Below are 13,704 nucleotides of genomic sequence, written 5' to 3' on the forward strand. Positions count from 1 at the left end.
CTAGGTAGTCGAAACAATCATAGCACTATGTCCCGTAGTTTAACAGACATGAATGAAGAAGCAAGTCATATTGTGACAAATCCCACGCGTAAAAAGCTATCTGTCGTTGCTGAAAGCGCTCACATTTGGCTCTTGATGGCGATTAAAAATCAGACCATCGATATATGGTGCCACGCGACCTCTCATTATCCTCTTGTAAAGCATCAATCTCTTTGCACAATCGATTCTTGCCTCATTGTCACGCACGAGCTCGTACCCATGTAAATTGGCCCTCGCCTGAACAGGCCCACTCCAAAACTTTGTTCCTATCATCGAATCGTGTTCGGGGGTATGCTTGATCCGTCGTTGATCGGTGAATCGACCTACCAGTAGCCATTCCCATACAGCTGTTGATATAGCTACTTTGAACACGCTCAATCTTCCAGCCCGCCCTTCGTAAGACACCTTCGCATTCCTGCGTACCAAAAGTTTGACAGCATCTAGCTGACCGCAAGCACTTGCAATCATCAGAGCAGACCCCAAAGGACACCCCTCAAACTCTATATCCGCGCCTAAGGATAGACAGTTCTCCATCCTCTCCGTACAATTCTGCGAGGCAGCTCGGCAAAGGGGGCTCCAACCTTGAGCCGGCTCCAAGTTAGCCCATCTTTTCACATTTCGGCGTCCAAAGCGTTGGCAAAAGAGGTGGAAATGGTTTTTGAGAAACGTTATTTTTGAAAAGCTGGCGGGCTGATACAAGTGCCAAGGGAAGGGCTCTACCTCATGAAGCTCAGTGTTGCCTTGAAGAAGTGGCCCAAGTCCAATGCCAGAAAAGAGCCCCGCTAGATAGTTCACTACTTCGGGACTTCCGTTGCGGTAGTGCTCGAGGAAGTGCGGCAATGGAAGTAAAGAGCCGGGTCTCATGTACGTCGAGTCATAGTATGCCGGGAGGCTTGTACCTACCCATCCCAGGGGTGCGAGACCACTTTGTTCCTGGAAAGCATGTGTGAGGGTGTCGAAAACTCGTGTGGAATCACGACCCCAAAAATGGAAATTGTTCGCAAGACATGTGGTTAGCAAAGGAGTTGGAGAAGCACCGAACGCTACCAGTAGATCAACCATTTCGGACTCTCTGGCATAAGATAGGGGGGTAGCCCCGCTTCCATCAACTACATCAACAGGACATCCACTCTCCAACAGGATTTGAACAACTGCACGTCTGTTCTGATGAACGCAGAAATGAAGCAGGTTTAAGTTCGGACCTTCGCGAGCCCCGGGTAGCTTGGGGCGCCTTTCAAAGAATATTGAAGGCGTAGTATGTGTGGGGAGATGTGTCAGGATAACTTTGAGGCCAGGTTCATTTCCGGATGCTGCCGCTTGGGCAATGAGTCGAAACGCAAGGTCATCCCAGTTGCCACCTTGGTCGATGAATCGCTGTAAAAGTGTGGGAAGGAATGTCGATAGACGGGGGTAACGTGCGGCGGTTATAATTGTATGCATTGATGTGACCTTGAAGTCATTGACACTCAATACCGAAGCTCCCGTTTGGCAGAGCCATTCGGCGATGGTGGCCTGATGGCGAACGAGAGCATAGGTCAATGGCGATGCGTTCCCTGTTCGTGGCAGCGGTTTGTTCAGTGGACATCCCTTGGAAGTCAAGCTCTGGCAGCCTGCAAGATCACCATGCTCTATAGCTGACTTCAGTCGAAGAAGTAACCTAGCGGTATGTCTTTCATCGACTGAATCATCTGACTGTTTACCGAATTCGTTTTCTAGTATCTCAATTATCTCGGCGTTGTCTTGGAACTGTGCTATCATCAAGGGGGTCCTGACAAGATTGTCCATAGAGCTCTTCGCGCCGAGTTGAATCAGAGTACGGACAGCACCTGCACGGTTCTCAGTTACTGCAATGTGAAGTGGAGTCGCTTTTTCTTTGGACTTCGCCATGACGTCGAAGCCGTAACGACAGAGTCGCTTGATGGTGGCTTTGTCGCCATTCATAGCTGCAAAATGTAGGGCCGTGTGGCCAAGCCGGCTTGTTGATCGAATATCGATCTCTATTTCCTTTAGAAAGAACTTGACACACTCGCGATCGCCTTTATAACAAGCAATATGGAATCCAGACATGCTGTCAAAATAATAGCCCGTCGTCAATTTCAATCGCCACTGGGCCATGACTTCCCATAACACCGGAGCATTGGTTCGTTTGGATACTTCCAAGATCTTTCTCAAGAAGGCGACGTTTCCGGACGCCGAACATAAATGCACTGGCCTGTAGGTGATCAAGAAATGGTCCTTACCATTTAGGCTGGCCCCCATCTCTAACAAAACCTCTGACATAGCGAGCGAATCATGTTGGAGATGATATGCGAGAGGTGTTGCTCCTCGTGCACTCTGTGGACTTTCATCAACGCCATCAATGTCGACCCCTATTCTGGCAAGATACTCAAGGATCCACCGGGCGTCAGACTTCTGCCAACGCTGATGAATAAGACCATAGATGAGCCCACCATTCGGGCTGGCCCCTGATGCAGCCTTCAGACTCTCTAGGCTTTGGGTTTCCAGGATCGACATAAGTATTATCCTGCCCTTGGTACTTGAGCAGAGGCTTAGTGCAGTTTCCCCACCAAAAGCATACTGGATAATTGTTTCGCTATTGTCACCTGGGTCGTTAACAGGTACGGATTTGTCGAGCAGACACTTTACAGCGTCCACATCCTTCATTGCAATCGTTGCCTTGAGAAAACGAATGGCCAACCTGCTGTCCGTTTTCCAATATCCAGAAAGTGCCAGTGACTTAGACAAGAGTTCACCACGCATGACAGAAGGTGGCCAAGCATAATTCCTGTTCATTTCATCCAACATCCTGATGAGGGGTACCAGGCCGAATTCCTTTTTGTTTTCTTCATAGGCTACAAGGCAGCCCTGTTGGATATAGTGGGTCAATGCGTATTTCAAACAATTCCAACCATGCTGGACCCTCCGGGAACCAAGCCGCTTGTCAGACGAACAGAGATAGCGCCATGCATCTCGTCCTTCATCGTCAAAGTTCCAAAAGAGGTCGTCAAAGGTGAGTTGCGCCAGGATCTCTGCTTCTGGTAAAACAGTGTCCTTGATACACGCATCAACGTAAAGTTCGATTGGCAACCTAGCCATATGCCTGGATACGTGATTGTGGGGAAAGAGACTTTTGATAAACACTACCCATTCCAGTGACACATAACTGTCCAGGTAATGTAGAGGACTAGCGGTGCTGAATCCGGACGCTTCAGGATCAAGCCCACACTGCAACAAAAGTCGTATGATATCTTCGGATTGTAGGTTGAAGGCACGGGGAAAGATGCAGCCTTGCCCCTCCCAGAACAAGGGTATTCGGTGGCAATGGGAAATCAGTGCTATTATAGCATCCTTATCTTCAATAAGTTGTGCGTACTCGAAAGCTTGGTCGAGTGGAGTCAGACCGTCAGCTTTCCTCATGCTAAGCCCTTCCTGGGAGTCTTGGAAGTATGTGCTGAAGAGAACTTCCCGATACTCACGACTCCCTTCGTCGAATGATCTTGCTGCAAAGTGCCAGATGTTTCGCCCATCTTTATCAACACTGAGTAGTGAAATGTTATGTTGAACGAGCATGTCGAGGAGTTCAATGCTCTTTAAAGACCCACTGAGCAGAACAGCATCTTCACCTTGACTATTCACCACATGGGGATTACTCCCCCTGTCAAGAAGGAGGTTAGCACAGTTGACCGCTTTGCGCCGAATGGTTTGATGTAGGAGGGTGTCTGAAGCGTTGTTATTACTCCAGCCTACTTCATCCATCTTTACTCGACCATCATCAAGACAGGTTAATAAGGATTGATGGTTGTCATCGGCGATCGCGAAGTTAATTTGTGCTTTCAATGCTTCGACAGATAGCGCGATCCTGCTGGTGGTGCGGTTTGAATCGTTGGTAAACGGCAATTCCATGGCGACTGCTGTGGACCAGATAAGCTCACCCAACTTCAATCCCCATTGGGTCTCTAGAAGTGAGGAGCTCACAAGGTAGTCATTGAAGTCCTCGAGAGAAAGACCTAGTTGTGCGCCAGATTGCCCTTGGTTCCACCGTGGAGTGAGACAAGGTTGCAAGGCATCAATTTCAAATTCGGTTGGTACTAGACCGTATGATAAGAGATCCCTGACTGATCGGAAGTCTTTCAATCTCCAAGAAATTATCATTGAATGATAAAACAGATTTTTTATGGCTGGCTCAGTTCTAGCTCCAGCCAGTCGGAGACAAGTGATGGTTTCATTACGTCGTTCCGGGCACGATAACGTCATTTCAAGCCAGGAATACAGACTCTCTGATGCATCACCATGGACTGTTGTGTCGGGAAAGCTGCACTGTCCGAGAAACGATGAGAGGGAGAGTTCAAGAGGGGTTCCCAGACTGCAACGGGCGTTAGCATTGACGCTCCTGTATGAGGTATGAGCATATCTCAGGCAGGTTTAGAGCAGCTGCCACATGTAATGGGCGGCATGATAGTTGGAACTCGGCCATCCTGAGCTTTGTACCGCGGACGACGGCAATATCGCGTATTTCTGACGACATCCTCGAGGAAATGTAGCCAATGAATGTTTTCAACCATCCAAGGTAGATCTGGCTTTCAGTTGGACGAAATAGCGATTTTGCGGCGTCAAGTAGTCCTGAGCTTTCTAGGCCATTTGCAGTCAGTTGCGGCCATCTTGTAGCGGCCTCGGGATAAAAAGAGAGCGGGTTGGCTCTGCTCTCGTCGAAAGGCTCAGACTCGAAAATTTTAAGCTGTATGAGCTTGAGACACAACAACCCCAGCACTGGCTCATCGTCTGACTTCGAGATTCGGTATGGAGCGAATTCGGGCAAGGAGACAAGCAGTGGATCTGACAGAAACTCCTGGACAGTGAAATGGGCAAACTCGAAATACAGACCGTCTGCACTTTTGCGGATCAGGCTACTGCATTTTCGAGCCACGGAGTCTTGGTTGATTATTTGTCCAAGATTGGCTCCAAGAGTCGTGGGGGTCGAGATTGCCTGACATAGCTGTTCAATCGTCGGAGGTTTTGGGAAGACAGCCAGAAGTCGTAGGCATAGTCGCACCATATCTCTTGTCTTGAGGGGCAGCTTGTTGATCTTTCTAAGAATCCGGAAATAGCTATCATGCAAGGTAGCAGGGAGATGGTTAAGAGCTTCGACACGATCTTCATCGGTCCACAATTCAGTCATATAGTCCAGCTGGCAGGTAACCCAACGAAACCTAGTTACTTGTTAGTAGACATCCCGTAGTCAACCACAGGTTGCTTACATTCCGTTGGCTCTTTCAACGAGTTCACTCTCTATTCTCTCTTTCGCCGCCACATCCTTCACAATCAATCTGCCATTACTCTCTCGCAACATCATCTCCGCTCGTATGTACGTCTCGATATCCTCCGTCCGTGCGGAAATGGTAATGTGTCGGAAATCGTCATCCAATGCGGCCTCAATTTCCTCTTCTTCGCGACTAAAGACAGCAATCGAAGTGTTATCGGTGCAATCTGCAAGGTCTTGAACTGCTGTAGCCACATCCTCAATTTCGTCTCGGCATTCGTCGACGCCATCGAGTATGATGTAGACGTGGTCAAAGTGCTCTGACATTCGACTAATCGTGGCTCGCAACTCATCGGCATCGGGTGACTGAGTCGGTGATCGTTCTGGATGAAGCTCTTGATAATAATCCTTCAAAAGCTCAAAGGCTTCGTCCTTTTGCAAGGCGATTTGATGCGCAATTGAACCCAGTATGTTGACTGGTGAGTGGGTCGCGTCATTTTTATAGTCGCAAAAAAAGAATGCTGCACCTATTCTGCGTGGCTCAACTGAGGCTCTAGCAAGCGCTTCTTGGATGATGGCACCAGCCAGCACGGTTTTTCCTCCGCCGGGAATACCCTTCAACCATAGACGCGAGCCAGGTGTAGTGTACCATTGTTTGAGCTCTTCTGATTCGAGTAACCAAGTACCTGTGGTTGGCTGTCGCCACTTGATGCTCTGGTCTAGATTTCTTTGTGGGTTGACCCTTGGAGGCATGAAGAAATCTAAGACACTTTTTTTCTCGCTGTTTAGAAGGATCTGGACGCCAATTTCGATCTTCTGCGATGACCCCTCGAGAGATTGGTCGATTTTATCGAAACGATCAGACTGCTTTGACAGCAGTAACTGGAGTTGGCGCATAGTATCAGCGGAGGTAGCGAGGGAAATGGTATTCTTGTGTCGCGACACATCTACTAGTAGTTCCTTGGTTTCTGACGCTGAAAAGGGCCATTTCAATTGCCGCGCCACCAGTTTCAGCTTAGAAGAACCGTCCAAGTCGCCACATGCCTTCTTGAGCCTCTTCTTCACTTTTTCGAATGTATGCTCACATTGTGAAAGATGTTCCACTCTTAATGCGGTTACGAACTCTTGTCCTTGGGCCTGTAAATCGCATGCGAGTGCATGCAAGCTTCGCAGCACTGCAGAGAAAGAGTTGATCTCTTCACTGAGTCGATTTATCTCGTCTTTCGCGCCTGAGACGGTTCGGGTGTATCGGAAAGTATATCGAAAGACAGCATCTGTCAGAGAGATGATACCAGCAATGCTAGCAGCAATTGACAAAGGGTCAGCCATAATCGTTTTAGGAACGGGGAGGAAGGATAAGCGTGAATGAGGGGAAGAGGACTAGGCACATTGAAAGCAGCGAATCATTTGTATATAAACTCATCTGTATGTAAAAGTGCAATGCCCAAGGGTCTGCCTGACAGGGGCGTTGTAACCAACCAGAACCTGAGGTTCATGTTCCCGTGGCGCAAGTGGTGTCAAGTGCATATCGAGGCAATTTATGACCCGATAAGGCAGATTTTGACTGTTTCGTGAAAACCGAAATTGGATTATATGGCAAGCAAGGTATTATCGAAAAAGAAAAAGGTAAGTAGGGCAAAGATCTGTTGGAGGCGGAAGGCGGAACGGCACTTCCTTCCCCAACTAGGTACGTTGCGCGCTGTAACCCTCCAAAACGAAAGTTGGAAGAGCGCCTGGGCGGGCTGTAAGTGATGGCCCAGGACCCGAAATGCAAGGTGGGGCCCGTGCTTTCCTTATTGTGAAGGGCCCCAGCATATCTACCTAGCCCAATCTACAGGGGTACATGTTTACCATTTCCAGCGCTGTGGATTCGGAACAAGTATCACGTGTAAGGCAACGCGACAAGGCGATGCTGACAGTCCAATCCCAAGCCTAAACGTGACATATATGTCTGTGATTTACCTTCTTCGCCCATGTCCCTTACGTCAAAGCTGTCGGTTTATAGTCCAGCTAGACTTTCGCACCCTATCGAATACCGCTGCTGGGTGACGCTTGAAACCGCTCCACTCAGCTCGATGGAGAATGAGCCATTTCACACCAGACGATGTCCATGAATGGGATGAGGAAGTCTTCGCTGGGAGCGATGAATGGCTGCGCGAGACTTTCAGGTCCAAGAAAGCTGAGCTTTCCTCAACGCCCTCTTGTTTGAGAGATAGGACGACGTTTTGTGAGTTGGCCGAGCTCACACATCGTCAATACAAGCGCCACGATGATGAAGAGGCTCTGGAAAGCTCAATACAATTCGAACAAGAGGCCGTCGCATATATCAGCACTGGCTTCCAAAGAGCAAAGTGTCTGTTGACTCTTGGAGACTTGCTGTTTCTACGATTCCGTCGTAAAAAGGCTGCGAGAGATATTGAAGACGCTATCGAAGCTGCGAAACAACACGTCTATCCATATAACGGACCTCTCAAGGTCGCCAACCCTACCGAACTAGCTATGGATCCAGTCTTTGCCGACTTGGAGGAATCAATCACGATTTCCGAAGAAGCACTCGAGCTACTTCCCGAAGACTGGTCTGATCGATGGATATGGCTGAGAAGTCTGGCCCTAGCTTACTTGGCTCGTTTCGACCAGACCCAAGGCTTCGAGGATATCGACAAGGCCCTCAATATGTGCGAGCTCGGCCCCGAGGAGGACGAATGCGATCCTTCGTGTATCCTCATCGAAGGAATTCTTACCCGATTCCGCGCGTTTGGTGACGTTGCCGATTGCCATGACGCCATCCGTCTCTCCAAGATCGCATTAGATAGGAAGCTCGGTAATCCGAAAAGAGTCAGCCAATGTCTTGCTGAAGCATTCTATTACCTCTATTACTCAACTCACAACCTGGAGCACCTTGATGAGAGTATTGAGATTTCTCGAAATATTGAACCAGGTGGCCGTCACTCGGTAATCACAAGATGCCAGAGGTTCAAAAGCCATGTTCTGTACCAGAGGTATCTGCAGACGGACAACTATTCGGATCTTCATGAATCCATTACCGCCGCGGCAGGTGTGGTGCATATCCTCCAGACCCCGACACCTAAGTCTGCCACCAGTCTTTTCGGGATCCTTGCAAGTGACTGGATTGCAAAGACAGGAGTCTTCCCGAACTCGACTCAACTCTCCGAGGCTCTCGAGTGGCCAGCATATCTTCCGATATTTGAAACAAGTCGAATTCATTCTCTTCAAGAACTCGCACATCGGCACTATGAACGTTATGAGAGAAGGGCCATGGTAGGAGATCTTGAAGAAGTAATTCGTGTTTTGAGGACCATGGAGGAAATGGTACCTAGCGCCACGTTGCGTGGTCAATTGGGAAGCCGACTGAAGGATCTGTATCTGGAACTACGGTTCCCGCATTTTCTGACAGAAGCTACTGAGATCTTTCGAAAGTTGGTCAAGGGCTGTACCGAAAGTTCGGATCACATGCTATACCGTTCGCAATTGGCCGGGTCACTTGCCTTTCATCACGAGTGGACGGGACGCACAGTTGAACTGGAGGAAGGCTTCACCATCATAACAGAGATGCCGAAGCTATCAAAGGACGATGGTGAAGTTTACTGCTTACAGCTAGACGCTTTGGTCAGTCTGCACTACCAGAAATGCCGTGTTGAAGGGACTTTGCCTAATATCGAGTATACAATTAAATCCTTGAAGCAACTGTCACTATCTGGTTCCCAGTCGTACGTGAGAAAGGCTTCAACCCAGCTGGTAGGAGCTCTTCTTTGGAAGTACTGCATCACCGATGACCTCAAGGAACTCGACACTGCATTGGAAATGGCAAAACAGCTTGAGGCGTCACTTCCAAGTAGATACCCAAATCACCACAGCATCATTCGACATAGGCTAGCAATATCACTCTACGAAATGCATCTGAGGAAGCCAGCCGTTGAGCACCTCGAACAGGCTATTGAGCTTGAGCGAAAGTGCCTAGGTCCATTACATGTGACCAAACATCTGTCGAATGCCAATTTGTCTTCCCTACTTTCCGAGCTATATGCGACGACGGGCGAACGAAAATATCTTGAAGAGTCAATCGAAACCTCACGAGACACAGAACGTACTGATGGCCGGTATCATATGTGCTTTACTGGTCTCCACAGAACCGTCCCATGGATATTTGATGATTCCATGACCGACGCTATGGTCGCACAACTTGGGGAGACCGTCAGCTCAATGGAATCAACAGGCGCTGGCAAGGCAGCCTGTCTGAGTACTCTCGCATTGGCACTCAATGGTGGATCGTATGATGATACCACAGCCATTCAATATGCAAGACAAGCCCTTGCACTCGTCCCGGAGGATCACCAAGACTACCCCTGGCATATGTGCTGTCTAGTACTTTGTCTAAACACGGGGCTTGTTTTGGATGGACAGAAAAGAGCTGAACCTAGACTTCCCGTTGGAACCGAGGCTGGTGTGCTTCAAGAAATGATCACACTGGCAGAACAATCTCTCAAACTGTCGCAGCCCGACGACCCTAGCAGTCCATTCTACCTAGTAACGCTTTCCGTCGCCTTCTATCGTCGCTTTACCAGAACTGGACGATCCACTGATCTCAATGAAGCCATCCAGAACAGCCTGACTGCTTATAACTTGACGAACGGTGATATAACAGCAGATCTCTACAATAGATACATTTCTTCGTATCAACTGTTTATCTGCCTTCAAGACAAATATCTCAGAGAAGTACATTCCAGTGATCTTGAACAATCAACAGTACTGCATCAAGATTCAGAAAGCTGCAAGTCGAAGCTCAGATCAAGCCCCCTGTACCTCGAATGCCAGGAAAGGCCCGGTGAAAGCTTCCATGCTTTGCATCTTGGTACCAACAAGGAAGGCTCCTTTCGACTTGCCAATAAAGGCCGTGTGCATGCCTACCTACCGGACAAACTGGATTGCCACCCCAGCATATTTGCTCTTTCGGAGGCAAGCTTCAGCTATTACCTGCAGTCAAGTGACAGGACCTACATCTATCAAGCGCTGACCCTTTGCGATCGAGCGAGGGAGTGCATTGGAGAGGATCATATCCAGTATAAACACCATTTGCACCTTTTGGGACGTATCTACGAGAGATTGTACGAAAGGTCGCGTTCCACCGATGCCGACGACGGAGACAGGGGTGATGCCAGACATAACCTCACTACGGCGATATCGAAGTTTCAAGAGCTTCTCGGTGGCCTCGCTCAAGACGATGGGCTCCGTTACGAAACATTGTCACGCTTTGGGAAGCTACTCTCGGAGCAGCTGTATCATGATTGGGATATTGGAGACTTGAAGATGGCGGTCGAGGTTCATCAAGAGTGTCTCATACATGTGCAAGAGGGTAGTTCGGATTATGCCTTCTGGTTGATACATCTGGGACGATCGAAGAACCTTGCCTACGTACATTTTGGCAACCAAGACGATTTGGACGAAGCGCTACGTCTACTCGAGAAAGCGATGAAGTTAGACCCGAAGGACCCAGTCATCAGACGCACCTTGGTGCATAACCTTGCTGAAGCATACCGCTCAAGGTTCAAAGTTACTAGTGATCTTCTAAATATCAGTACCATAGTCAAGATCTATCAGGATGCTGTTGACTTGTTCTCCGGCTCACTCGATAAGATAAAGCTGATGACATGGCTGGGACATGCGTATCTTGACAAATACCAGCAGACGAAGGTCTTGGATGATTCAAGTTCAGCTCTAAGCAACTTAGAAGAGGCTTTGAAACTCCATAGCGGTTACACTGAGGACACAATACGAAGCTTGATTCTTGAAGGTCTTATCAAATGTCATCTCGCACGGAATCGCTATACTGGAGGCATGGAGGAACTAGACACAGCCATAGTGTACGCACAGCAAGCTTCTCAGACAATGCGTTCTGGTAATCCCCATTTCAACAACACATCTGGCCTCCTAGGACTTGGCTATGCTACCAGATTCGAGACAACTAGATCCGAAGATGACATTCGACTCTCGGTCGAATCAGACGGGAAAGACTTCTGGCATTCTATGTCAAGTCCCAATGTTTCCAACCGACTGGACATTGCACAGAGACTACTCAAGTCCTACGCCAAAGTTAAAAACTGGCAGGAAGGTTTCAAAGTTTCTACATACATACTGGAGTCGATCCCCCAGTACACACCGCGATATCTCTCACCTTCAGACGCTCAAAGTCTCTTGGCCAAGATCAGTGGTCTAGCATCCATAGCAGCAGCATTTTCCATCGAAGTTGGTAATGCAGGTCAAGACACCCTCCATCTTCTTGAACAGGGTCGTGGTGTATTTGCGGATTTTCTGTATGATCTGCGGGTTGACTTCAACGATCGGCGATTTCAGAATCTTAATCCCAACTTTAAGCAAAAGTTCAAAAGCGCCCTTGATCAACTTGGGGATCCAGCAAACAAAGGAGCGACTCTTTCTGAGAGAATGACCGCAAGCAAGAATTTCAATGGGCTTCTTTACAACTTCAATATATGGCAACAAAAATACCGCCTCGGTACCGAAAACGCGAATTTCGCGGTATTCACCAAGGTTGGACCTATTGTTGTTATCAATGTCAGCCATCGATGCGATGCCTTCTTGATAAGAAACGTAACAGTTGATGTGTTGCCTTTACCCCAACTCTCTCAAGGCGAAATCGACAGGAAGCTCAAGAGTGGACACCTCGGGAGTACTGAGATTTTAGAGTGGCTTTGGGATACAATCACTGGGCCAATTCTGGAGAAGCTTGGTTACACGGAACAGCCTGCTGGTGAAGACTGGCCAGAGATCTGCTGGATTCCAACAGGAGCATTGAGCCGGTTCCCATTGCACGCGGCAGGCTATCATACCGATGGCTCTGGAGACACTGTTTTGGACAGAGTCATATCGTCTTACAGCTCTTCCATCAAGGCAATAATGGAATCTCGGTTGGAAGCCAATAAACCACCGTCCGCAAAGGCAGTCATGGTCGCTATGCAGAATACACCAGGCTCCAATGCGAGTTTGCCCTTTGCGCAAAGTGAAATATCGAAAGTCCAAGGTCTTTGTGAGTCAATGGCTCTCACGACTGTTGAACCCGACAGGACATCGCGGCAGGTGCTTTTGGAATTGAAGGATTGTCAAATTTTCCATTTTGCTGGCCACGGCAAGACAGATGAGACGAACCCTTTGAAAAGTGAGCTGCGTCTAGATGATTGGCAGACACAACCTCTCACAGTCGCTGACTTGCTGGATCTCAACTTGCGAGAGAACCCACCCTTCTTGGCATACCTCTCAGCCTGTGGTACGAGTCGCATCCGAGATCAGCGATTACTGGACGAAAGTCTGCATCTTATCAGTGCATGTCAACTAGCTGGATTCAGGCATGTCGTCGGTACATTGTGGGAAGTTGAAGATGAGGCTTGTGTTGAGGTTGCTGAGAATGTGTATGGTCGGATTAGAGATGATGGTATGAGTGAAGGGTCGGTTGGAAAAGGTTTGCATGATGCTGTGCGGAAGCTTCGTGATACTTGGTTGCAACAAGGTGTGACGCGAGGCTCTGGGGAAAAGCTGGGAGTGAGAGAGGGAAGAGATATTGTGGCTTGTGATGATGAGGGAGATGGTTTTAGACCGGCACTTTGGGCACCTTATGTGTATTATACGAGTAGATAGCTTCTACTCTCCAATTTAGCAATTCCATTGTCCAATGTGGCAGAGTCCTGCAAGCTGACTCTAGAAGTCACGAAGGTAATCACCAACGAAGGGCCTGTCAGGCTTCATGACTTGATCAGCAATATCCTCAGCGCCAAATATCTTCGCCAAGTTCTTGGCTTGTTCACTAATCTTGCTCTCAATAGTCAAAACCAAAAAGCGATGCTATCAGGGTCAGCCAATACTGTTAAACTGAACACGAAAATGAACATACCTGATACGGGATGTTCATCTTATCATGGAGGGCAAGCCAGCGACCTTCCCCGCTCTTGTTCTTCTGACCGTACTGGAACTGGCGATCGATACTAACAACCCAAGAGTCTAATTGCAGAGTTAGCAACTAATCGATGTGAGGTAATCACACACGTACCGCCCTCCTGCCGAGCACCAGGACAGTTTCTGTTGAAATCTTTGTAGAAGCGGTCCTGGATAAAGATCAAGACGTCGGCGTTATCCTTAGACTGGTTGCGGGCTTTGACAACATAGTAGCGCGCGGTGCGGGTGCGCCGAGCTTGTTGCCATTCGAGCTCGATGGCGTTGTTCTCTGCCTCCTGGTTGTAGACCGGGATGGTGAGGACGTCGCCTTTATTGATAGACATTATAAGAGAATTGTTGATCTAGAAAGTATAAATTAAGTGACATTTATATGGTAAAAACGATCGTGGGAGGGGTTTAAGTCAAACACTTGGCCGATCTGATCTCAT

General features: G+C 48.4%; 4 protein-coding genes across 4 annotated transcripts; 1 reads left to right on the forward strand and 3 right to left on the reverse strand.

Moving 5' to 3' along the window:
* Positions 1 to 96: 96 nt before the first annotated feature.
* Positions 97 to 3,609, reverse strand: FIESC28_01848 (uncharacterized protein; the record flags this gene model as incomplete). Its single annotated transcript, XM_031155998.1, has 1 exon — positions 97 to 3,609. The coding sequence occupies one exon, from the start codon at positions 3,607 to 3,609 to the stop codon at positions 97 to 99; it is 3,513 nt and encodes a 1,170-aa protein (XP_031020002.1).
* Positions 3,610 to 4,414: 805 nt separating this feature from the next.
* On the reverse strand, positions 4,415 to 6,625 carry FIESC28_01849 (uncharacterized protein; the record flags this gene model as incomplete). Its single annotated transcript, XM_031155999.1, has 2 exons — positions 4,415 to 5,246; positions 5,295 to 6,625. 2 exons carry the CDS (start codon positions 6,623 to 6,625, stop codon positions 4,415 to 4,417), a joined length of 2,163 nt encoding a protein of 720 aa, XP_031020003.1.
* A 753-nt stretch (positions 6,626 to 7,378) lies between these two features.
* On the forward strand, positions 7,379 to 12,961 carry FIESC28_01850 (uncharacterized protein; the record flags this gene model as incomplete). The annotated part of the gene is made up of 1 exon (XM_031156000.1): positions 7,379 to 12,961. One exon carries the CDS (start codon positions 7,379 to 7,381, stop codon positions 12,959 to 12,961), a length of 5,583 nt encoding a protein of 1,860 aa, XP_031020004.1.
* Positions 12,962 to 13,021: 60 nt separating this feature from the next.
* On the reverse strand, positions 13,022 to 13,599 carry FIESC28_01851 (uncharacterized protein; the record flags this gene model as incomplete). Its single annotated transcript, XM_031156001.1, has 3 exons — positions 13,022 to 13,165; positions 13,215 to 13,321; positions 13,371 to 13,599. The coding sequence occupies 3 exons, from the start codon at positions 13,597 to 13,599 to the stop codon at positions 13,022 to 13,024; spliced, it is 480 nt and encodes a 159-aa protein (XP_031020005.1).
* Between the last annotated feature and the right edge of the window lie 105 nt (positions 13,600 to 13,704).

Source organism: Fusarium coffeatum (assembly GCF_003316985.1).
Source record: "Fusarium coffeatum strain FIESC_28 chromosome Unknown BRIP53273_contig_41, whole genome shotgun sequence".
Taxonomy (NCBI): Eukaryota; Fungi; Ascomycota; class Sordariomycetes; order Hypocreales; family Nectriaceae; genus Fusarium; species Fusarium coffeatum.